This window comes from Callorhinus ursinus, unplaced genomic scaffold (genome assembly GCF_003265705.2).
Source record: "Callorhinus ursinus isolate GAN/ISIS: 27379988/994484 unplaced genomic scaffold, GSC_fseal_2.0 scaffold42, whole genome shotgun sequence".
NCBI classification, from domain to species: domain Eukaryota; kingdom Metazoa; phylum Chordata; class Mammalia; order Carnivora; family Otariidae; genus Callorhinus; species Callorhinus ursinus.
The window spans coordinates 8,286,361-8,312,378 of NW_027397104.1; the positions used below are offsets into that span (position 1 = coordinate 8,286,361).

The 26,018-nt window shown below is 36.5% G+C and overlaps 1 protein-coding gene across 7 annotated transcripts; it reads left to right on the plus strand.

The window, feature by feature from the left end:
• The first annotated feature begins 47 nt into the window (after positions 1-47).
• C9orf72 (C9orf72-SMCR8 complex subunit) lies at positions 48-25,418 on the plus strand. Of its 7 annotated transcripts, none has more exons than XM_025852863.2 (12): positions 288-370; positions 2,355-2,550; positions 5,528-6,015; positions 7,147-7,206; positions 11,460-11,555; positions 12,321-12,385; positions 14,527-14,599; positions 16,724-16,840; positions 19,150-19,385; positions 22,099-22,156; positions 23,409-23,518; positions 23,631-25,418. In XM_025852863.2, exons 3-12 carry the CDS (start codon positions 5,572-5,574, stop codon positions 23,815-23,817), a joined length of 1,446 nt encoding a protein of 481 aa, XP_025708648.1. In that variant the 5' UTR covers positions 288-370; positions 2,355-2,550; positions 5,528-5,571; the 3' UTR covers positions 23,818-25,418. The 7 variants fall into 7 exon arrangements, with proteins under 7 accessions (XP_073737573.1, XP_025708648.1, XP_025708650.1 ...); XM_025852864.2 differs by lacking the exon at positions 288-370 and adding an exon at positions 632-1,610; XM_025852862.2 differs by lacking the exon at positions 288-370 and adding an exon at positions 1,662-1,684.
• Positions 25,419-26,018: the final 600 nt, after the last annotated feature.

Below are 26,018 nucleotides of genomic sequence, written 5' to 3' on the forward strand. Positions count from 1 at the left end.
TTCTTCCGCCCACGTGAAAGATGGCGCTTGACGCGTCAACCATTCCTGCTGCCCGGTTGCTTCCCTTCGGGGGGCGGGGTCCAGAGAGAGCAGGAGGTGTGTGCTTAGGAGGTGTGTGCTTTTGTTTTCCTCACCCTTTCTCCCCTCACTGATAGTATTCGTTGAAGGTGATGGGCGAAAGATTGGGTAAAATTTACCCAGAAGAAGAGCACCAGACGGGAAACAACCGCAGCGTGAATGGGTTCGGGGTCGGGACGCGCGCGAGGGGCCCGGATCGGGGGCGGGGCCAGGGGTGGGGCGGGGCGGTGGCGGGGCTGCGGTTGCGGTCCCTGCGCCCGCGGTGGCTGAGTCGCAGGCGGTGGCGAGGAGGGTGAGTGAGAAGCCGGCGGGCCGGCGACTGTTTGGGTTTGGGGTACAGGGACCGCGCGAGGGCGGCGGCGGTGGCAGCAGCTCTCCCCAGGGCTCGGCTTGTCCTCCCTGAAGGAAACCCGGCATCGGGTTTTCCAGCTGGTGACTTAGTAGAGTTGCCTCCATCCGGGCCCCCGGCTTCCCGGCGGCGGCGGCACGGAGACCAGGGGCTGGGGATCCGGGCCCCTGGCCCTCTTTCCCAACCGCAGTCCACGAGCCGGCCGCTTCCCGGGGTCCCGGTGTGAGACCCAGACGGACCCGTCGGACCACCTGCGCCGCGGGTTCGAGGGAAAGCACCTCGAGCACAGAGAGGCCTGGCTCTGGGCAAGGCCGGAGGGCGGGTGGTGTGCGTGAACCCCAAGTCCGGGTCGGAGAGGAGATAAAGCGGGGTGGGATGGCACGGGGGAGATACCACCTGGCTACACAATTTGAATACAAGTTTCTAGAGATTGTTGATTCCCTCTGAATTTGAGGAGCAATTCTAGACTGGGTTGTGCTCCCACTGTGTGGGTCATGACTTGCTTGCTTCACAGCTCCGAGGTTACACAGACTTACTTAAAGGAAGTGACCATTATGACTTGAGCATCACTTGACTGATAGTATCTGCTGCAGAAGGAAGGGCACTGATTACATGTCTAATACGACTACACGGCATCTGAGTCACCCCCTACTCCACCAGGCTACTGTATTCAGGAGACATAGGGAAGTCATGCACTTGCTCAAGAGAGACCCTTTCAGAAACAATGGAGATGCTAGGCCCTAGAAAAGTAACAAGGGGTTGTGGCCAGCGGATAAATTCCAATACAAACTGTTCCCATCCCTCACCTGTGATGAAAAGCAAGGGGAACATCAAAAACTAATGATGTAATGTATGGTGATTAACATAATAAAAAAAAGAAGGAAAGAAAAGCAAGGGAACACAACATCTCTGGCTTTACTTTTAATTTGTACTTTTAATTTGAAAAATAGTTTGATACCATCTTTTATCGGACTTTAGAAAACTTTTAACATAATGGGAACCTTACAGAAGCGAGAATATATGGAAGATTAATAATATGGAGTCAGAACACTTGAAATATGATGGTGTTATGTGACACAGATACCTTTGGCCACTACCTCAGCCAAACCCTGCTACTGGAAAAGCCCCGAATTAGTTGGAAATCGCCTCATGATTGACTACTCTTTATACATCCAAAACAAAAGTGAGAGAAATTCTGGACCACATTGCTTATTGTGCACAAAGCCAGCACTAACCTGCTTCAGGAAAGTTACGTAGGTGCTAAAGATTTTTTTTTCTCCCTTTATAACATTGATAAAATAGTCTCTTTATTTAGCTCTGTTAGCAGTCCAAAATTTGCTTTCGGAGAAAAAAGTAAAAACAAAAAACAATGAGGACGCCTATCTTTCAAGCCTGCCCTTGGGCTCCATGTTAATTAAGTAGTTCTAAAGAGTAGAGTGGGTTAGCCTCCTATTATGTGAGAAACTTGGATCTGTGAGAGATAGCCTGACAGTGATATAAATTTCATTTGCGAATCTTGCCTGATAAAAATTTAGGAAGTGTCCCAAACAGTCGGGTGTTAACAGTTCACTGTCATTAAAGCTGGCCTGGGCAGCGTCTGTTTCTGAAAAGGGGGCTGGCTTACGACCCTGCTGCTTTTAGGGCTGGGAGAAAATAAACAGAAAGCATGGTTATAAGAAGTGTGAGCCTTATGATGGTAGAATTCTGATTTACAATAGCAGTAGACCAATCAACTTTCTAAATACCAGCGGGAGAAGAGATGGCTGGTTTTTAGCAAAGGTTTAAGAAAAAGCAAAGCTTAGAACCTACTACTCTGCTAACAGTTTTAAGAGATGGTAATTAATATGATCTTTATGTCTGCATATGTTGGATTATTTTCAGAAAGTATATTGGGTACATCCTCATGAACCCTATTCTTTGTTTACAGGAGTGGAAAGCCACCGTGTCACCCAATTTGGATCCTGGCTTCCCTCAAAAGACTCTTAAGGCTAATCTTTGATAACCTTCTGGAGTAGCCAACTACATGTAGTTATATAGATAAACAACTGTTGGTTTTGACCTGATTTTTTTCAGCCACATTTATGTATATGGAGTTTCCTCACCAAAGATGATGACTTTTAAGTGTTAGTAAAATTATTTTTACAGCTCTCTTAATTATACTTCTCTGTAACATTTCATTTCTCAAAATTATTAATTTTGGCAGGATTTTAAGCCAAACAATTCAACATGATTCTTGTCTTTTGTTTTCTTTCTAATGATAATAGCAATGAGTATAAATGAAATTAATGGTCTGTAATAGTTTAATTTTCACAGTCAGGTAGAAATTTTCTCATAATCCAACCAGATTTTGCTCTGGGGCTCGGTTCGGTTTTAGGAAATGCTTTCATTTTCAGCATGATGAAATGTTTGAGTTAAAATATTGTTCTTATGATTATTTACCTTTTTTATCCAAAAAGGAGGAACAAAAGGAAAATGTTACAATATAATTCTGTGGCTGTGTGTTAACTCATCTCCTTGGCCTTCAGTTTGTTATTAATGATGACAAAAGCATCGTTACAGTTTGAATTCAGATTACATTCCTGTATTCTATCATTGTAAACTGTTTAAATTTTATGCAAAACAGTGGATATTTTAAATAAGCTAGACAGTTTATGTCCACTATAGTCTTTTAAGAATGTTAAGTTGGTATAACACATTAAAAATTAAATATTTCCTAAATGAATTACTGAACTAAAAATACATACATTAACTGCCTTTATGTTAAATCATTTCAACACGTGCATACTATAAAGTGTTTGCCAAGTTCTGTATACCTATTCTTGACATGCATGATAAAAATGCTCATCTAATACTCTAAAAATAGAAGCCACTTCTTTTCAGCAGTCTCTGAACTCTCTTGACAAGATATAAGTAAAATTCTTTAAGTAAATGAATTGTAGTTATAGATCAAAAGTTGCCTCCCAAAGCAATCCTATAGGCAAAAATAGGTATATCATAATTCACCTATTAATTGCTGTCCTTTATCATTATGATGAGTAGATTCCACAGTTTTAGACTTGCTTAAATGTAATTGTTATGGTTCTTTTCACTTTAGGTCTTTCAATACACATATTCAATTTTTTTTAAAGATTTTATTTTTAAGTAATCTCTACACCCAACGTGGGGCTCGAACCCCCAACCCCAAGATCAAGATTCACATGCTTCACTGACTAAGCCAGCCAGGCACCCTTCTGTTTTAATATTAGGCAAGAGTGATTCATTTTACACTATCACAGAGAGTATATACCTTTAGAGTGTTAGATTTCAGTGGGTTAAGATATATAGGAGACCTTGATTCTTGCCTGACTCTGACCTTGGGCAGTTAGCTTTTCTCTCTGTGTCTATTTTCCCAGCAGAGTGAAAGGCTTGACCAGTATCTATCCAGTCACTTTGTTCTTTACATGTTCTAAATAACCGAAGCTTTTTTAGTTTAGCCTTTTAGTATAGAACTCTTGGTAATGAACTCATTGTACTGCTACACTGCTTTCTTAAATTTAAGTAGCATATTAAATATATTTATCTTCATCTTGATGTTTCAACTTTATTTTAAACACCAGTATTGGGCTTTAGTGCCATGAAACCCAGAGAGCTTGTTGAGAATAAAGGTACTGTTCACTCGTTTTTTTGTTATGTTTCCAGCTTAATTGTGTTTTTGCGATCTTTTGTCTTTCTTTCTTTCTTTCTTTCTTTCTTTCTTTCTTTCTTTCTTTCTTTCTTTCTCTTCTGTTTTTCTTTTTCTTTTTTTTCCCTTTTAACAGCTTTAGGGTATTTCTACTGACGGGTGTCTTTTTTTTTTAAAGATTTTATTTATTAGAGAAAGAGAGCATGAGAGTGGGGAGGGGCAGATGGAGAAGCAGGCTCCCCACTGAGCCGGGAGCCTGATGCAGGGCTTGATCCCAGGACCCTGGGATCATGACGTGAGCTGAAGGCAGACGCTTAACCAACTGAACTCCCCAGGCGCCCTGTACTGACAGGTGTCTTTACTAGTTTCCTAGGACTGCTATCACAAAGTACCACAAACTGGGTGATGTAAAACAACAAAAATTTATTCTCTCACAGTTTTGGAAGCTAGAATAAGGTGTCCATAGGGACATGCTCCTTTGAAGGCTATAGGAAAGAATCTTCCTTGCCTCTTAACTCATAATAGTTACCAGCAATCTTTGGCTTCCTTGGCTTGTAATCATGTTGCTCTAATTCCTACCCCTGTCTTTACATAGCCCTGTTTCTCTTTTTCCATGTTTCTAAATCTTTCTCTCTTAAAGACACCAATCATTGGATTAGGATCCACCCTAATCCAGTATGACCCCATCTTAATTCGAATATACCTATTTTTTTTTAAGATTTTATTTAATTTATATGACAGAGAGAGAGGGAGAGCACAAGCAGGGGGAGTGGCAGGCAGAGGGAGAAGTAGGTTCTCCACCCAGCCGGGAGCCAGATGTGGGACTCGATCCCAGGACCTTGGGATCATGACCTGAGCCGAAGGCAGACGCTTAACCGACTGAGCCACCCAGATGCCCTGAATATACCTATTTTCAAATAAGGTCACATTCATAAATACAAAGGGTTAGGACTTGAATATATATTTGGGGGTTGGGCAGGACACTGTTCAACCCACGACAAGTGTGGTGGTCTCTAGCTGAGCCCTCCCTTTTCCAATTTGCTCCTCTTTGTTGTTGTGGTTTAGGAACCAAATATCCAATCATTAGAATTGCACGTAGATTGGATATTTGGGAACAGTGAGGGTCTATTTTATGAGCTTTAGCATACGATATTTCATATTAATGTTCAAAGACCCTTTTTTAGGTCATTATTATTTTGAATTTCTAAGTGTATTCCCTGAATATAGGTGACAAGTTATTATGCATCATAAGGTTATCGTCGTATTAGCAAGCATTTGATGTGCACCTGCCATGCTTGTCAAATGTCTATCCTAGTAGGAGACATGCTTCTAAATCTTTTGACTGAAGAGAAAACCACATAGCCTAAGTCATTTGAATTTCTGATGCATGACTTTAAAATTGCTGAACCTAATCATTGGTTTTGTATGTTATTGTTTAGATATCCCTGGAGCATTTGGATAATGTGGTAGTTGGGATGCAGTGATGTCGAATCTCTGTCCACCGCCATCTCCAGCTGTTGCCAAGACAGAGATTGCTCTAAGTGGTGAATCGCCTTTATTAGCAGCTACCTTTGCTTACTGGGACAATATTCTTGGTCCTAGAGTCAGACACATTTGGGCTCCAAAGACAGAACAGCTACTTCTCAGTGATGGAGAAATAACTTTTCTTGCCAACCACACCTTAAATGGAGAAATCCTCCGAAATGCAGAGAGTGGGGCTATAGATGTGAAGTTTTTTGTCTTGTCCGAAAAAGGAGTAATTATTGTTTCATTAATCTTTGATGGAAACTGGAATGGAGATAGGAGCACATATGGCCTATCAATTATACTTCCACAGACAGAACTTAGCTTCTACCTCCCACTTCACAGAGTGTGTGTTGATAGATTAACACACATTATCAGGAAAGGAAGGATATGGATGCACAAGGTGAGTGGTTTTTGAGCTTATTAATCATGCTAACCTGGCCATTGAAAGTTTATCTTCTGATATATTCATAACTAATACTTAGAAATGATACGCAGTTAACTTCAAACAGTAGCTATTATTTGCATCTGCCCTATTAGATAGTTCTAGTGGTCTGATGTCAGTGATCTTCATAATAACCCTTGAAGGTAGGAAATGATAGTTCTTTTTTTTTTGGAAACGATAGTTCTATGTTACAAGTAAAAGCTAAAGCTTAGAGGAATTGAGAACATCATAGTAAGCTTTAGAGTCTAGGTTTGTCTTAGGAACCTTTAACTGTAAAACCTTTTCTCTTTTTGCATTGTATGACCCTGTTTTTTACTTAATACTGTGTGTAGGTACAAGCAGTTCAAAACAAGTGTTTCATAAGCCTTGTAGCCTTTGGTCTCTTTTACTTCTTTGCCAAGTTCTGAAATTTGTAAAATGAGGAGGTTGCACCAAATGGTTTCTAGATGTTCCTTTTAATTTTGCGGATCCAGCCAGAGGAAATTACTGTCATCCCCTAAATCCTGTAATTTAATATTTAGTGATATTTATGTTTTCATATACTTTTGGCAGACCTGAAGAACAAATTTAACTCTCCTTTCTGCTTTACAGTTTTGATACTAATATGGAAGTCTGTTAAAGCGTTCTTAATTTTATAAGGCTTTTACTCCTAGTAAGAAGTAATAGTATCTTTGAAAAGAAGAGTGTTTTACTGTTTGCATACTATGTTTTCTTATTTTAAATGTTCATGAAAATCATTTAAAAATCAGGAAGCCCCAGATACATATAACTTGATCTTACTTAATTTGAAAAGTACAAACCATTAGTTTCCTTTGTGAAACTATGCAGATGTTACATTGACTGTTTTCTAGTAAGTTATCTTTTTTTTATCTGCACAGAAAAGGGTGTTTTTATTTTATTTTGTATTGTTTATAAGAGAATGGATTTGTTGGATTAATTTCCTGTCCCCTCCCTTTTTTTTCTGCCCTAATGTGGAAAGTATTTTTCCCATGAACTGAATTACACAACAGCATGTCTGCCATTTAACTGTATTGTGAAAAATAAATATCAAAATGTTTTGTTAATTTTCATGAATTTTCTCTTGCTCAGGAAAGGCAAGAAAATGTGCAGAAAATAATCTTAGAAGGCACAGAAAGAATGGAAGATCAGGTAAGATACAGACTGCATACTATCAGACACAACCAAGTTCATGACATGCATCTGTATAAGGCTGAAGGCTACTTTTCTTAAGGCCTTGAAGCCGTACCGTACTATTTTGACAGAGTGAGTATGAAAATGAACAGAGCCTTTATGGAAATATATGGAATAAACTGGATGAAAATTTTCATATCTTAGACCTGCAGAGTTAAATAAGTGAAGAAAAATAGCAATTTTGCTACCTTTTTTTTTTCTCTTTGCACGGACTAAGTTTTGAATAACTTGTTCATAGTAAAAATTTTAAGTTTTATATGAGATTTTCTTTAAGGCATTGCTTCTTAAACATTTCCCCAGAAGCAGTTATAACAGGAGAGAAGTGAGTATACTCCTCTAAGATATCTGGGGATACAGGCTTAGTTCTAAGCATAATAGTTTTGTGAAGTCTCATGCTGTATTTTTAACACTCATGCAATTTATATTTTATTTCCTATCTATTTAATGTTCGAATTTGCCAGTGATATTCCTCACATTTCTGATTATATGAAGTCTCTAGGGAAACATGCCATGGTTATCCCACGGCTTTGAATCTGCCTAGGGCACAGGCACCAGCATTTGAGATGCATGATTGCATGGTTATGGTTTCCCTTGTGGAAGTTAAATATAAACCATTTCAGTGCAGGGCAGAGATGTTCTGAAGGGGAGTCTCCAAGGGAGAAAGGGTTCTTTGCTTTTACTCCCATTACCTTTGGCCACTCAGTGTTCCTTGTGTTGAACTCTAGTCTAAGGATGACTGGGTTGTCTTTACTCTGGTTCTCCTTTAGCGTGCCTAATACAAAATAATACTTTAAACAATAACTTTTCTAAATTTTTGTGAATATACAGGACTTAAACCAGGAAAATAGAAAACCCTATAAAATGATCTCCTTTATAAAATTGTTATTATATCTGTATTTTTGCAAATAACTCTCCAGGCCAGAGGAGGTAATCCTGGGGAAAGGTCTAACACTTAGAAGAAAATGTTTCCTTTTACCCAGAGAAGCTTGGCCTTTACTTGGTGGTCAATGGGCAGAGTGCGAGCACTGGGGAGACTTTGACCAACCTCTAGATGTACCTTCTAGTTATGGAGTAGTTAGTAGAGTTACCTCAAGATAAAGAAATTTAAGACCCAATAAAATTCTGCTCTTCCTGGGATTTTTTTTTTCAAACCAGAAACCTGTATTTTAAAAATTTCCCACTATTAACTTTTAATTTATTTCTGTTTTAAGGGCTCTTCTTGAAAATGTTACCCTCTTCCTTCTGTATATTTAGACAAACTGGATGTTGTTTTTTTTTTTTAAAGATTTTATTTATTTATTTGAGAGAGAGAATGAGAGAGAGAGAGCACGAGAGGGAAGAAGGTCAGAGGGAGAAGCAGACTCCCTGCTGAGCAGGGAGCCCGATGTGGGACTCGATCCCGGGACTCCAGGATCATGACCTGAGCCGAAGGCGTCGCTTAACCAACTGAGCCACCCAGGCGCCCCAAACTGGATGTTTTTAAAGGGGAAACGTTCTCTTGTTAAGAAGTTCAAGTTAGAGAAGTCACAGGAGGAAAAGATACTTGAGGGATTTTCTTTCCAGTTTCTTCTGTGTTCAGGCTTGTACGATTTCTCGTGTTAAGCTTTGATGAGGATATGCATTCCACTACAATAAATATCTGCGATACAGTGTATGGCACTATATATATGCCTAAACCTAAGGGAAGATATTTTTCTACAGTTATCCTTTCTGCAAAGAAGCTGCCTGATAATTGAATCCTTGCATATCTCACATCATGTGCTTAAAATGACCTTATTTTGAACAAATAAATACTATTTGGGGATGACACATAAGTCTGGAATCAGTCACTGACTTCATTCAGGGCAAGTTTTGGATGCTTATAGCTATCATCTGATAAAATCACTTTACAAGGAAACAGCTATATAGCTAGTCATTTTTCTTGTTGAATTGTATGTGTTGATTGTAATTGTAAACAAGCATTTTAAAAATTCTTTTAAAAAGCAGAAACAGTGAGTGGTTATGTTTGGAGGTTACTACAGGATGAATTTTTTAAAATAATAAAACCTTCTATATGATACAAGGAGGCTTATGACTTAGCATAAAGTTTCCACAGACAGCATCATATTTAAATTCCTAAGTTTCTGAAAAACTGGCTATAGTCACTCAAAAAATGACTCCAGGAATGACTGAGATTTAAAGACCCATGTTTAATAAAATAGTTTCATGAAAGATGAGTGAAGAAAAAAACTGTTATTATTCTTGATATGTGATTTTAAAAACACATTTAGCTAAAAATTAAGATATGTGACAATTTCATCTCTCTAAAAGTTTACATATTCAGGGGGCACCTGGGTGGCTCAGTCATTAAGCGTCTGCCTTCCGCTCAGGTCATGATCTCAGGGTCCTGGGATTGAGCCCCACATCGGGCTCCCTGCTCAGTGGGAAGTCTGCTTCTCCCTCTTCCTCTGCCTCTCCCCCTGCTTGTGAACTCTCTCTTTCTCTGTCAAATAAATAAATAAAATCTTTTAAAATAAAAGTTTACATATTCAGGATGGTTCAAAAATGTGGGGGCAGGGGTGATGGTAATGAATAAATGAGAGATCACCCATCTTTGAGACACTCTACATTTGTGATGTTCTATATTGACTTTTCAGTTTCATTCTAGAAACTACAAATGTCAATGATGTCTGTTTATTGATTCTTAAAATATATGTGATGATTTTGATTTGCATTTGGGTACTAAACCTTATTGTGAAGGTACAGGTTGAATATTGACTCAAGCTTTACTACTCAGTTATTTGCTGACTACTTCTAAGTCTTTTTATGGTTGGTTTTCCTCATTTTTAAATATAAAATGCATCAGTGACCTTTAATTAACAAGAGTTTTTCATATCTCAAATAAATATCAAAGGAAATCCTTTCTGAATTTGGCATAATTTAATTATTGCATGGACTGGTAAATCATAAGTCAATGATTCCACTCTAACTAAAGAAAATCATTCCTGGAAGAATGAAAATTAGTTTTAAATAGTTTGTACATCCTTTAGAAACGTTTTGGAGTAGTAGACATGTTTGGGGCTGTGTTTTAACAAGTTATCAGGTATTTCTATCAAAGGATGTCATCATTTGCTTTCAGCTCTTATTTTTTTATTGCCCCATTTATCCTATACAAGTTTTCCCTGCTATCCAAAAACGGAGCGTTCCTGTAAAATCTTTTATAGACTGAAATGGCCATAAAGAATCAGTTACCATTAATTTATATGGAAAAGTTTTTTGTTGTTGGTCAGTGTATTTAATTAACTAATGCTACAGTAAAAAAAAATTAAATTTATTCATATATTTAATGTACATTGCATCTTGATTTATTAAAGCCAAGTGACATTCTAGTGGGCACTTACTGTTTTTTATGTTATTTTATGGAGTGTAACATCAATTGCCTCCCCCAAGTATGACTGGAATAAAAAGGAAACCTTTAAAGATGTGGGGCAGTTTTTTATTTTCACAAATTGTTCCTAGAGATCTGAAACTAGAGTACTGAAAAGCTAAATTCACAAAGAAAAATAGTCATTCTTGAAGTACAAAGATGTCTCTAATGACTCTTTTTGTTTGTTTTTTCTATTTATTCATTTATTTGATGTAGTGTTCCATGATTCGTTGTTTGCATATAACACCCAGTGCTCTATTCAATACGTGCCCTCCTTAATACCCATCACCGGGCTAACCCATCCTCCCACCCTCCTCCCCTCTAGAACCCTCAGTTTGTTTCTCAGAGTCCATAGTCTCTCATGGTTCGTATATGGAAAACTTTTTGAGCATTCCCAGACCCAAAAAATAATCCTTCTTAGGCATCTCTGATACCTTAGAACACATCCTACTGATGGATGGACAAAATAAATTGAGCTAAAGCACAGATGCTCACAAAGTCCAAAGCTAAGGCATCTCAGTGGTGAGATGCTGAGTGGGATTCGGGGGAAGCTTGGCCAGGCCACTCTTGCACTATGCGCCACCTCTCATAATGGCTCCTTCAAAACAAGTGCCCGACACTGTTTTAGCTTTTCACCTTTTTTTTTTGTAGAAGCAGAAATCCTCTTCAGATTTTTTTTGGTTACTGAAAACAGGTACTAATGTAGGTCTTTCACAAAAGCAAAGTGGTGTAACTCAAACTTTCAAAAAGCCAGAGATACCTTCATTGTGTGATTTTCTTCACTTCATTTTGCTTTTTTGTACAGGGTCAGAGTATTATTCCAATGCTTACTGGCGAAGTAATTCCTGTAATGGAACTGCTTTCATCTATGAAATCACACAGCGTTCCTGAAGAAATAGATGTAAGTTCTTACTTGTATTATTAAATAGGAATAAGGATACCCTCTTATCACTTCCCTTGAGTTATATTAGTAGTAGGTATATTACTAGTATTGTAATTTTAGTAGTATCCATTTTTTGTCATGTATACTATTCATATGAAGTATTAGCCACTTTAGCAAACACACATAAAACCCTGAGTTTTATAGCCAAACAGAGGCTTTTTTTGGTCATTGATAGGTATGGCAGAATTACATTTATTTAGTTTATTTCACCACTTGTATATTTCTTAAAAGTAGGAGAATTCCAGACCTTATAGAAGCAATCAGTATTGAATGCGATACTTTTTTTAACAAAGCAGTATACAGTAAGTGGTGGTTTGCACAAGTTTATTTACATTCACTAATCTAGTTTTCTTTATCACTTGTTGGCATTTTGAATTACATACTCTGCATATGTAGAGAAATCTTTAGGAAACTATTCTTGTTTCTTTCTTTGTCATTAAGATTTGTCTCCTGATTCTGATAGCCCAGAAGAGGAAGTTGTTCTTGTCAAGATTGTTGCTTAACTTGCCTGACTGGTTTTCACATTTGTTCTGAAAATTTATAGAAGTACCCAGAGGTTGTTTTATTGGGATTCTTGATGCTTAGAAATGAGGACAATGTGTCGTATTGAACCTAGACTTCAGAAAACTTGTGTATTTAAGAGTGTTATTTCAATGCTATATTACAGCCAGAATAACTTTGGTTTTTTTGTTTGTTTGTTTGTTTGTTTGTGGTGTGTTTTAGATAACTGACACAGTCCTCAATGATGATGATATTGGTGACAGTTGTCATGAAGGCTTTCTTCTCAAGTAAGGATTTTGTTTCCTTTTATAAAAGATGGCTAAAGCAGATAGAAATCTTAGGCTCACCTATGACACGATTTGGAAGGATGAAAACGATAAGAGACTAGCTACCCAAATTATTCTAGGAACAGTATTGCATATTTAAACTATTACTTAGCTTTGTGTTATTTTTTTCATTTATTACATGTCTGTGATATATTTGATGTTACCCTTTTTAATATTTAAAGAAGTCGAGTATCCATAGTGCCCAGGCAGGAAATCTTGGTCTCTTGTTTGGTTCTGGTTTCTTATTTTACTTCTCATTAAAGCTGAAACAAAGAACTGAAGGGGGTTCTTAGACCCATTTCCAGTGTTGGTGGGGGCTTCCCCCGCCAACAAACAATGCTCTAGATACCAAGTGGATGTCCTACAGTTTAATTCAGTTCTGACACTGCCTGGAGAGTGTCAGATTCCATAAATTAAGGGTTCAGTCCCACAAGACTGCGTCTTCCCTACCCCTGGACACCAGTCTAACTGACTGGCAACAGATTGGACGTCACAGCCACCCCCTCCTTGGACTTCAGACACCAGTAACAAGTCCAGGTTGTTACCTGGACTTCTTACCAATTGGCTATAAATCAGGTTCCTACAGCCCCCTTCTTGGGTTCCAAATTAATGGTTCCATTAACTTGCTAGAGTGGCTCACAGAACTCAAAGAAACATTTTATTTACTTGATTATTATAAAGGATAGAACCTAAGATACAGATGAACATCCAGGTGGAAAAGATGCATAGGACAAGGTCTGGGGAAAGGGTGAATAACTTCCATACTGTCTCCAAGCATACCACTCTCCCCAAATCTCCAAATGTTCACTAACCCAGAAGCTCTCCAAACTCCTTTTGGGTTTTTATGGAGGCTTCATTACATGGGCATGATTGATTAAATCATTGGCCACTGGATAACCTCCAGCCCCTCGCCCCTCCCCAGAGGTCGGGGAGGGACTGAAAGGTCTAACCCTTATCACGTGGTTGGCTCCATTGGTAATCAGCCCCCATCCTTAGATGCTTTCCCCCCAAAAAATCACCACATTAACATAACAAAAAGCATCTCTATCATTTCCTACACTTAGGAAATTCCAAGTGTTTTGGGAACTGAGCCAGGAGCTGTGGATTAAGACGAAATATATATATTTCTTAAAATCACAATATCACCGAACCCTTACAAATTAAGTTTCATTTGGATGGACTTAAGTTTTTTAGACCTAGAAAAGAAAATTATTTGTATTTTTGTTGATCCTTTCCATCTTTCAGCAGATTTTAGTACTTAAAAGAGTGTGGGCTCTAAAACCAGACTTCCTGGGTTATTGCTGTGTAAACCTGGGCAAGATACCTGAAGTCTCTGTGCCCCCATTTCCTCATCTGTAAAACAGGAATAATAATAGTGCCTACTTCATATGATTTGTTGTAAGAATTGAGTGAGATAAATCATATTAAATACATAAAACAGTGCCTGGAACATACAAGCACATAATAGCTGACATTTTCTATTTCTGTTTCTTCAAAGGAAAATGTAATAACAGCCAAAATTTATCAGATGCCTACGAGTCAGTCCCTATACTAAGTGCTCCCTCTGCATGTATAAACTCATTTTTTCCCTTAGTGTTTCTTTACGATTGCAGATTATTGTGAAATTTTATTTTTTTCAATGAGAAGTGAAAGGTTAAAATACTTGCTTTTTATGTCCATAGTCTTTTCCTCAGAGAATGTCAGAGGCGTGAGTGTTTTTAACCTAGAAGCCTTAACGACTTGATTCAAAAGCACTTTCGTGCTGAATCTGCTCACTGTAAGCCATTCATACCATTATTTTTAATCCCATTTGATTTTAAATAAGTCACTTAACCTCTCTACACCTCAGATTCTTTCATTATGAACTGGTAATATTTTACTAACTGAGTTTTAAGTTCAAATGGGAGAATCTCTGTGAAAGGCCTGAGGAAAATGTAAAGTACTATAGGAAACAAGGGATGGCATTTTTCTCATAGCTTTGGCGTTCATTGTGTAAAGCTAGTCTAAGTTGTTTGAAGTTCACTTGCCCTTTTTTTGTTTTGTGTTAGTTTGTGACATTGTTTTACTGGCAGTGTTTTTCATCTTTTTTCTTCACCTTGCAGTGCCATCAGCTCACACTTGCAAACCTGTGGCTGTTCTGTCGTAGTAGGTAGCAGTGCAGAAAAAGTAAATAAGGTAATTTATTTTATAATCCAGCCAATAATCTGACTTCTTAATGCTGCTAACATATCATGGATTCTAATTTAAAAGTTAGCTTGCAGTCAAGACAATCTATTATAAGGAGGTAATAGAATCTGGCCAAATTACTGTGTAACACCCTGTGACAAAAATAAGTTGAAGTAAACTGCTTAAATAGGAAATCATTAATCCGTTTCATTTTGATAATTCATAAATATTATACAGTTCTCAGTATTGTATAAATGGTTTTGAGAATTTCTTAAAATAAGGTATTTTTAAAAATTATTTGTCTTCTGTTTTCTGATGTCACTTTTAATAAATAGGGCAATAACCATGTACTTTTTTTTAAGATTTTATTTTTTCATTTGACAGAGTGAGTGAGGGAGAGCACAAGCAGGGGGAGGGGCAGAGGGAGAGAGAAGTAGACTCCCCGCTGAGCAGAGAGCCAGAGGCGGGGCTGGATCCCAGGACCTGACCTGAGCCAAAGGCAGACACTTAACCAACGCAGCCATCCAGGCGCCCCAATAACCGTGTACTTTTGATACTAATTCCAAAGAAATGTTATCTGGTTTTTCATCTTGATTTCTCATCTTGCTTTTCCTCCTGAATCTGTTTTTTTGGGGGACCTGTTGCTATTGAGTGGTCAGCGGAAGTTATGTTTTATTCAGTAACATTTGTGACCACTTCCTTCAGTGCTACATGAGTTAATAAAGACTTAATGAAGTTATCTTTCCAAGCATTAGGCAGAAACTAAGGGATTTTGCACTTTTCTTCACTGACTGTTAATTAGAAAGAGATAAATTGCACATATCTATCAAATTAAGTAAACCTGATTTTTCTTTTTGTTTTACACAGGAACTATGTTAGGAATGATTATTTCCTTGACAAATATATTTGTATTTTTTTCTCTACCCTGTATGCTTGCCTGACCATTTACCAAAATTATATTTTTCATACATCCATTTATGAGAGGTTAGTGTACCTCTTATTATATTGGTCTAGCAATTTATTGTTATATTTGTTACCCCAAGAAGGTAGGTTTCCATCTGTGTCACCCAGAACCTTCAGATTTCACAGAAGGACTGCCCAGTAGCTTTTTGGAAGAAGAAGGCTTTGTGGTTGGGGCTCTCTGTTTTTAAAACACTTTTTTCATCCCACATCCTCTTCTGGCATAATTGCTTCTCTTTTATTTTTTTAGTGTGAAAAAGGTTGCCATCACTCTATATTGAAAGCCTACTACTTTAAAGTCACTACTTTAATGTGAAAACTGTCTGAACATACTTACTTGGCTTTTTATTTTCCTGATAGAGCTATAGATCAAATCCTGTTAGAATCATAGATTTCTAAGCCCCAACTAATAGCTTGCTTATTTTAAGTCAAATTTGATAGAATTTTTTTTTTTAAGATTTTATTTATTTATTTGACAGAGAGAGACACAGCGAGAGAGGGAACACAAGCAGGGGGAGTGGGAGAGGGAGAAGCAGGCTTCCCGAGGAGCAGGGAGCCCGATGCGGGGCTCGATCCCAGGACCCTGGGACCATGACCTGAGCCGAAGGCAGATGCTTAACGATTGAGCCACCCAGGCGCCCCTCAAATTTGATAGAATTAATTTTCGTTCTATTGAAGGATTTGGACATTCCTAATATTCGTTACAATGGAATTTCACTATTCAACAGAGGCCATAATTCTGCCTAATTTAACTGCGTTTAGTTTTCTTGTCCAGAATTGTTTGCTTATTTGAAAAATAGTTGCTGCTGAGTGGAGATACAATCAATAATTAAGTCATTAGCTCTTAGTGAAATAGGGATTCCATGTTCAAATATGTTGAATAAAGTATGCATATCATATCAATCACCTGGTCACAATATATATTCAAACATTGAAAGTTTTGAAATATCATACAGTACGTTTACCAGCATTTCCCAGACTTACTTGACCACACAATTCCTATTTTAAGCAACAACTGTGATGTCCCATGGACTCCTGAAGGTGACTAAGGAATACTTTCTTCTCAGGATATACTTTATTGACAATAGTGGTTGAAGTTTCTATTCAAATTTCTTTCATAAGCAAACCAGTGACCTTTAATTTATTTTAATGCTAAAATATTTTCTTTTACAGATAGTGAGAACGTTATGCCTTTTTCTGACTCCAGCAGAGAGAAAATGTTCCAGATTATGTGACGCAGAATCATCATTTAAATACGAGTCGGGGCTCTTTGTACAAGGCCTGCTAAAGGTATAGTTTCCATTTGTCACAAGTGAAAGCAACTTTTTAAAATCATTTTTGACACTCTTTATAAATGTATTTTTAGTGTTAGCATGTAGGACATCATGGTAGATGCCAAAGAGCTGACCTATACACAAGTCTCGGCTTAGAGTATATGTCTTACAGATTTATACTTAGTATCAGTGAGACATTCATAGAGTCTCTTTGTGTGTTTCTCTTTGGTTTCCTATAGCTGCTTATCTGACCTCAGGATTATTTATTCAAGTTGCGTATCTAAAATGGGTACCTTTCTTTTTAACTGAAAAGAATTTGAATTTTTTTTTTTAAGATTTTATTTTTATTTATTTGACAAAGACATAGCGAGAGAGGGAACACAAGCAGGGAGAGTGGGAGAGGGAGAAGCAGGCCTCCCGCTGAGCAGGGAGCCTGATGTGGGGCTCAAACCCAGGACCCTGGGGTCATGATCTAAGCCAAAGGCAGACGCTTAATGACTAAGCCACCCAGGTGCCCCAAGAATTTGAATTTTCATTAGCATTTTTTGTTCATGTAATGTATTCATTTATTGAAAGAAAATTTTAAACTGCTTCCTGTCTTCAAAAAGTGTATATAGAATTTGAACAATTCATATATATACATATTCACATATGTGTATTTTTAAATTATTTTACATTTTTTATTTACTTGAGTCTGCTTTTTTTTTAATTCTAGAATAGTTAACAGACAGTGTTATATTAGTTTCAGGTGTGATCTAACAGTTCTCTACATTACTCAGTGCTCATCACGATTAGTGTACCCTTTGATCCTCACTCCCTGTCTTACACATCCCTCCCACCACCTCCTCTCTAGTAACCATCAGTTTGTTCTCTGTGGTTAAGAGTCTGTTTTTAGGTTTGTCTGGATTTTTTGGGGGGTTGTTTATTTTGTTTCTTAAACTCCACATATGGGTGAAATCGTATGGTATTTGTCTTTCTCTGATTGAGTCCGCTTTTCAAGGAGCAAAGCAGATAAATGTAAATTAGCAATTATTTTCAGTAATTACAGGGAAGATACTTTACTGAACCTATCATTGATATTTCAATTATAGTCAAAGATGTGAAAAAGTAGATTTCCTAATGGTTATGTGATTTTCTCACAGTGAATGCTATCTTAAGGATCTAGGCATAGCAAAATGAAAGAAAATATATTAAAAACTGTTGCAAATAAAAATTATATTCAGCTTTTGCATTTTCAATAATGTGCATGCTCTGAGCTCAGAATAATATTTAAATACAGAAACTACTTAAGGGAAACTCATTTCCAATTTGAACTGCACAAATATGAAAATTAGAATTTCTTTTTATCAAAGACATAATAAGGTACTTAGTACTTTTATTTCCTCAGCACCCTCTTATTTAATTATGTAATTTTTATCCCTGAAAAGGACCTACACCAGATACATAGAAGAAAACTTGAAACTATAATGAAAAAATATTTGTTAACACTTTTCCATACACGTATAAATTGTTAAGCCTTTCAGAAAATACTTTACCATTATATATCAGGAGCCTTAAAAATGTTCAAAGACTTAACCTACTATCTCTACTTCTGGAAATCCATCCTAGGGAAACAATTATATAAGGAGAAAGATTTACTTATAAAGGTGTTATTACAGCATTATAAGGGTAAAAAATTGAAAATAGCCTCTGTAATTGTGTTCATAACCTATACCACAATGCTTCGTACACAGTAAATAATTCTTACATGGCATTTAACTACCCAATTGACAATACCTGGAAAGACATACATTTTTTACTTATAAAAATACATATTCATTGAGATTTAAAAGAACATGTAAATAATCTAAAAGAAAATAAAAAGTTCCCCATAGTCTCATAATCCAGTGAATAACCACTGTTAATATTTGGTTAATAAGACCAAGATATTATATATCTTGGTCCTCTTTTTTATTCTTCTGTATGTGTCTTTGACATAACTCCCTGCCCCCTCCACATATTTTAACCTCCATTTTCCACAATATATTATGAACATCTTTCTATATAAGCACATAAACTTCAGCAAATTAATTTTTAGCAGCTAAACAAAAAACCATTTTTATTTAATCACTTATCTTTTTGGCTGCCTAGCTTGTTTTCTAGCATTTTACTATTTAAACCAGTGCTGTAGTGCACACATCACTAAGACTTTGTACACAATCATGACTAATTTCCTAGGATAAACTCCTAGAGATGGATTTGTGAAAGCCAGTTTTTCTAATTAAAAAAATAATTCTTCGTATCTTTTGGCATATAAGACAATAAATTTTCTTTTCATTATGACAGGATTCAACTGGAAGCTTTGTGCTCCCGTTCCGGCAAGTCATGTATGCTCCCTATCCCACTACACACATAGATGTGGACGTCAATACTGTCAAGCAGATGCCACCATGTCATGAACATATTTATAATCAGCGTAGGTACATGAGATCTGAGCTGACAGCATTCTGGAGAGCCACTTCAGAAGAAGACATGGCTCAGGATACTATCATCTGTACAGATGAAAGCTTCACTCCAGATTTGTATGTAATGATATTATTGTTAAACAGTATTATGAAATTATATCTTTTATGAGTAAAAACAAAACAAGCCTATGTTTGAAAGGAAGGAAATATTACTAAGAGAATTATGCTTGAAGAAATAATTTGGTTAATCATGCCCTTTTTTTAAAAAAAAATTTTATTTATGTATTTGACAGAGAGAGACACAGCGAGAGAGGGAACACAAGCAGGGGGAGTGGGAGAGGGAGAAACAGGCTTCCCGCCGAGCAGGGAGCCCGATGCGGGGCTCAATCCCAGGACCCCAGGATCATGACCTGAGCCAGAGGCAGACTCCTAAGGACTGAGCTACCCAGGCGCCCCTGCCTTATTTTTTTTTCTTAAATGTCTATTTTTCTTAATATAATTGTGTTTTGCATAGGTAAGTTAGATTAGTCCCTAAAAGTAAATATTCATGTATTTACTTAACAAATATGCATTGAGGCCCTACGCATGATAATAGGTGCTAATAAGGTTGGGCCTACAGTCTAGTGTATAAGAGTCATCAAAAGGCTTATTAACTAAACCAAAGAACCAAAGAAGTAATTCTTTTTTTCTTGGTATGTAAATATAAAATACAACAGAACTGTGAAAATGCATGTATAGAGCATTCTTTTATTTGCATTTTATATGCAGTGAAATGAAAAACATTTCATTTTTTTATTCATAAAGTATGATCAGTAAATTAAAAAGAGAAAAAGTGATGATAAAATGTTGAAAGTTGACCCAGTTAGAGGGGGAAAAATTATAAACCCGAATTATAAAACCCCAAGAAAATACTTAAGTTCTAAGTCAGGAGAAGAAATGCAGTATAGTCTGATGGTTCTCTTTAATCAATTTAGAGTGCCCAGCCCATATAATGTGCTCAATAAATGTTAACTGTGATAATCCATGTTTGAGTGTATAAAGCAGCAGTAAAATTGGAGCAAGCGGCCCTGTCCTGTAATTCTAAGAAACATTTGGAGCTGAGCCAGGGGACATGTGGAGCACCAATAGTCACACAGAAGTTACTGACCGAAAGCGTAGAAAAAGAACCCCATGTCCAAGGGATCCCCAGCCTCATGTGTCTCCAAGTCCAGAAAGATGGCATCATTAGGACCCATCTTTTTCCAGCTGTCCACTGTTTTTGTGCGTTCCATAGAAAGTTTTAAGGAAATTTGTTTAGAAAATGAATTCGTCAAAACGGGAATTCCAGGTGACTAATTTTTTAAGTATTGGTAATTGTGGTTCATGTGTAGGAATTCACAAAACTAATCTGTGCTTTCAAGCATTTTCTTCTTTCCTGAAGTATTTAGTATTTTCTTCCCTTTTTTTGGTTACTTCAGCGCTCTTTTTGGGGAAATTTAGTGAACTTTAGAATGGATTTATCATCCAGTAATTTTATTTTTATTTTTTTAGAGGAGGTATGTGTATGCTTTGGACATTTCTTACTCATTTTAGCCAGTTATGTTTTGATCGCTTCACTGATTTGACAGACTTTGATTAGTCAGCTAGTCTTATTTTACTGATGATTAAAAAAATGACATCCTGAATTTTTAAAATTTATTTACAACTCCCAAGTAAATTTTCTGAACATGAAATTGTCCAAAAATAATATTCTGCCATTAGATTGTATATTAACTTTTACATATTACAGATATATTTACTTTTTAGTTTTCTTTAAGCAGTATTATTTATTTTTAAGATATTTTTAATTTTAACTTCTAAAAATAATTTCACTCACTGCCATTACATGGAAAATGAGTGACTGGAAATATCCTTTTTTAACACTTTGCTTCATCTGATTCACCTATGACAAAGACAATCAGTTTGAAAAGGGGTGCTGCCGGCTAGTAATCATGCAGGGCTGACTTTTTTTTTTTTTTTCTTTCTGAGTTTCCTTCCTTCTTCTGCAATTTGGTACACCCATCTCCTGAAGTAGGAAATTTTAAGTACTTTCCTATTTCTCTATGCACACACCCCTCTTTGTTTGCCTTTCTTGTCAGTTCAGTGATGATCCCTACCATTTTCAGTGAAAAATTGCTTACCTTATGCTGTGTTAGAGATACATTATCTCTAGTGTGTATTGTGTCTTAACTTCTTACTCTGATCATTGCCTAGGTAGGTAACCCTTTCCTAAGTAGTTCGTTCATGTTACTTGCTTGGTGATAAGTTTGTTGATGCAGCTCAGTGGTCAAGATGTTTCTTAATCCCACTTGAATTTTCCTTAGCATTTACCCTTTTACCTTTTTCTTCCTGAACAGCTTATTACAAGTTACTATAACATAAAGTTAACCTTTTATTTTGTTCTGGGTTTTGGTGGTGGTGGTATGTGTTTATTTTTCTTGCTGTTTGTTTTTTTTTTTTTTTTTTGAGATGGCAGGAATTGGCAATTGTATTTATTAATTCTCTAAGCCTTTCAACATTTTTTTATAAGGTGAGGGTACAAAAATAGATTGATAGGGACTTACATGCCCTTCTTGGGGCTGTCTATATTTTTAAGAGAAAAATAATTACATAGTGGCTTGACAAACTCCAGTAATACAAAAATGTATCCTTGAGTTAAAATAAATATTTTTATATCTCCAAATATATTTATATATATAATTTTTTAAGTATGTTTATATATAATATTCCATTTTTAAGAATTTAATTTATTGGCTAGAGTGAGGGATTTTGGAAAGTAGCCATTTCAATGTTTGGACTGTTTTCTTCATAGGAATATTTTTCAAGATGTCTTACACAGAGACACTCTAGTAAAAGCCTTCCTGGATCAGGTAAATGTTAAACCTGAGATTGTCAAAATGAATGATATGATATGTTTTCTTTTTAGTGTATACTACATTGCCTGTGCTATATATGTAGCATCATAGAATTAAGTTGTTATTTTTTTAAATCATTATCTTTTTGTAATGTTTCAGATCTTTCTAAAGTGTCTACATAGTGTTTCTTTTGAATTGTTAATGGGTGTAGCCTATATATTAACAATGAAAGATGTGATATGTCAGTCAAATAATTAATGTTTTAATTCCAACCACTAACCTATCACTCTTTTGGGGAAAGGAGAATATTTTTTATTTGCCTTAATTGAGCCAAAATGTCTTTAAAACTTAGTATACTTCTGAAATAATAACATCTTTATTGTCTCATTCTTTTGAAAAATACCTACTTAGTTAACATTTGAAGAAAATTATAGATTATATGGGACTTATTTCTTAATATAACAGCTTTGTCATAGTATCATTCTGGGGACCAGGCCAGGAAACAGTATCATAGAGGTAACTTTGAAATAATGAGGTCCTTAGATTAACTCAAAATTTTAGATCCAGGTCTGTGTAGTCTGTGACATACTGCATAGTTCAAGGATAATTCATAGTCATGCAATTAATTCCATGCTTCTCGAGCTGAATAAAATCATTTTACCACTACACATGTACCCTTACCTCCAACAGTAGAGAGAGAAGAATATCTCAAATCCATAGTCTGTAAGCATGGCTCGACTTCTGGGAGCTTCAATTTTATTTGGAGATGTGGGCAGAAAAAGTTAAATAATACAAATGGAAGTAAATTACATCATGATTCTTTTTTTTATATATTTTATTTGAGAGAGAGGGAGAGCACACGCAAGCAGGGGGAGGGGCAGAGGGAGAAGCCGACTCCCTGCTGGGAGTCCGACATGGGGCTCGATCCCAGGACCCTGGGACCATGACCCAAGCCGAAGGCAGCCACTTAACCAACTGAGCCACCCAGGCGCCCCTACATCATGATTGTTAATAATAAAGTAAATAGGAATGTATTCTGAGATAGAATGCAAAATTTGAGTTCATTTTCGAAGATAAAATAGAAGACTTAAGAAAAACGTGATTGCATTAGACTCTACTTCCTGTCTATTGGGGACATCCAGGCGAATGGTTATAGAACTGCTCTAATATGTGTTATCTGCCAGACATTGTCAACGCTGTGATGGAAACATGCTGTATAAGAAGAATTGGAGCAGATTATTAATTAAAATACTTCCTTTTCCTGTAGGTCTTTCATTTGAAACCTGGTTTATCTCTCAGGAGTACTTTCCTTGCACAGTTTCTACTCGTCCTTCACAGAAAAGCCTTGACGCTAATAAAATATATAGAAGATGATACGTAAGTAAAACCACATGGAATAAAAACCTTTGTGCATTGTGTTTTGTTTTGTTCCTTTTGGACGTTTTCTATATTTTTATATATAAAAATTTTTTTTCTTCATTATTTATAGGCAGAAGGGGAAAAAGCCCTTTAAGTCTCTACGGAACCTGAAGATAGACCTTGATTTAACAGCAGAGGGCGACCTTAACATAATAATGGCTCTAGCCGAGAAAATTAAACCAGGCCTACACTCGTTTATCTTTGGAAGACCTTTCTATACTAGTGTACAAGAACGAGATGTTCTAATGACTTTTTAAATGTATAACTTCTGAAGTATATTTTGTCACAATCATGATTGCTGCTAAAGTAGCTCGGTGGTGCAGGAGACATCATTCCCTCAGGTCATGCCCTAGAGTCCTACTTGGCAGTGCAGTTAAAGTTAGTTACACTACATTTGTCACAAGTCTGTAAGGGGATGTCAAGTGCATCGTTACAATGAATGCATCTTTTCCTAGATGTGCTATCTTGGGATACAAACTTAGGTTTACAGTTATAATAAATGTTACTGCTCTCTATTTTAAAGATACAATAATAGAATATAAACTTGACCACAACTACTGTTTTTGTAGCTTACAATTCATGGTTTACATGTATCAAAGTGAAATCTGAGTTTTCACAGATAAATACTAGTTGACTTTTCATCTCTTGGTGTTCCTTGAACATAGGTTAAGTTTTAGAAAGAATATATTGATCAAGCAGATGCTTAATTCAAATTAATTATCAGATCATACTTCATAGACTTAGTAGTCCTTAGAGTTCAGTTTGTGTAAAAATGTCATGCAATACATGTAGTCCCGACGGTGAAACACGGTCAGGGTATTTGTTTGTTTGTGTATTTTGTCTTGAGCTCTGTCAAAGAAAATAGAGGAAATTGGATTTTATGTTTTAGTAGTTATTGCCAACTATTTAAATTAATTTTTATTATTTTTGAGCCAGATTGAAATGTGTACCTCCTGTGCCTTTTTTTTTTCTTGAAAAATATAATGACTTGGAAAAAGTTCAGATTACACTAGTCAGTCATTTTTATCTTGTTTTCCTCTTATAGATTCTCACCCTGATTTGGCAGTTGTGACTCCCAAGATTATAAAATGCAATAGAGAATATACTAACTAGTAAGATCTTTTTTCAGGAACAGAGAAGAGTATCTTGTCCTTTTCCTTCTTCTATTTCTGCCCATATTTTTGAAGTTGCTGGTAGGTCTCTTTGCCTGCATCTTGTGAGGAAAGCAGGAGAAACTTTACTGATGTGCTATTTTACTAGGTGCTACTTTGGGAAAACTAAGTGATCAATTTCTTTTGTTTCCTTAATGTGTTTGGACCATTTTGCTAGCTATAAAATAAGTGATTAATATAATTCTGTGCTAGAACAGTTTTGACATAATAGTATATACAAGCAGCTAAAATATTTTTATTTAAAACTGTGGAAGTTACACAAAAGGGAAAAATATTTATAAGAAAGGGATAAAAGTGGCAGAGTCCCTCTGCTGTTGCTCACCAAATTGAACCAAAACCAACATGTTCTTTTCAGAAAGGTCCTAATTGCCTTTCACATCACTGATCAGAAAGGTATAGACAACTTGATTTATAGACACAAATGGTACTGGATGACTGGCGCTCTGGCTCAGTCATGAAAGAATTTACAGGTAGTACTTTGTTGTACCCCTTACTCAGTGCTTTCTATGTGAGGTTATTAAAGAGTACGGACTGATTATCTTCTTTTGCTGGTTTATTGTACTGTGATAAAGAATGCAAGTTGTACAGTGAAATAAGTTATTAAAGCATGTGTAAACATTGTTATATATCTTTTCTCTTGGATGGAGAATTTTGAATAAAATATCTTTGAAATTTTGTCTCAGCAATTATTTGTTCAGAAAAGCAGTGTTATAATGAAAGACTGACAGTCTATGTTATATCTAAACTTTTTTTACTTTTTTTTTTTGAAAGAAAATCTATTAGAAGTTTCTTTATAATGCCCGGAATCTTTTCTTTATAATGTTGGTTGCTTTTATTATTTTTTTATTTATTTATTTTTTTCTTTATTTTTTCTTTCATTTTGTATTATTATTTTTTTTTTTACAAACCCTTGTGTCAAGGGCTGACTTTCAATAGATCGCAGCGAGGGAGCTGCTCTGCTACATAGGAAACCCCAACCCAGAAGCAGGTCGTCTACAAATGGTTTAGCACCAGGTTCCCCACGAACGTGCGTTGCGTGATGGGTGAGGGGGCAGCCCCCTTTCCAGCCACGCCCCGTTTCCTGGGAGGAGGAGCTCTCCGCACCAGACACTGGTCCCAACGCAGCGCGCCACGCCTCGCCACGCAGGGCGCGCGAGCTTTTACTATTTTTTTAACTTAATGCTTAACTCACAGGATTGCAATTAGATTTTTAAATTTATATACTAATATTTCAAATGTAAGCTATTGCTTGGGTAATTTTTTTGAATTTCTGTTATATTACTATA

Coding starts and splice junctions, on each gene's coding strand:
- C9orf72 (XM_073881472.1), top strand. CDS start 5,572: ATGTCGAATCTCTGTCCACCGCCATCTCCAGCTGTTGCCAAGACAGAG. Junction 7,207..11,459: donor CAGAAAGAATGGAAGATCAG/GTAAGATACAGA, acceptor TTTTTTGTACAG/GGTCAGAGTATTATTCCAAT. Junction 16,841..19,149: donor TTGTACAAGGCCTGCTAAAG/GTATAGTTTCCA, acceptor TCATTATGACAG/GATTCAACTGGAAGCTTTGT.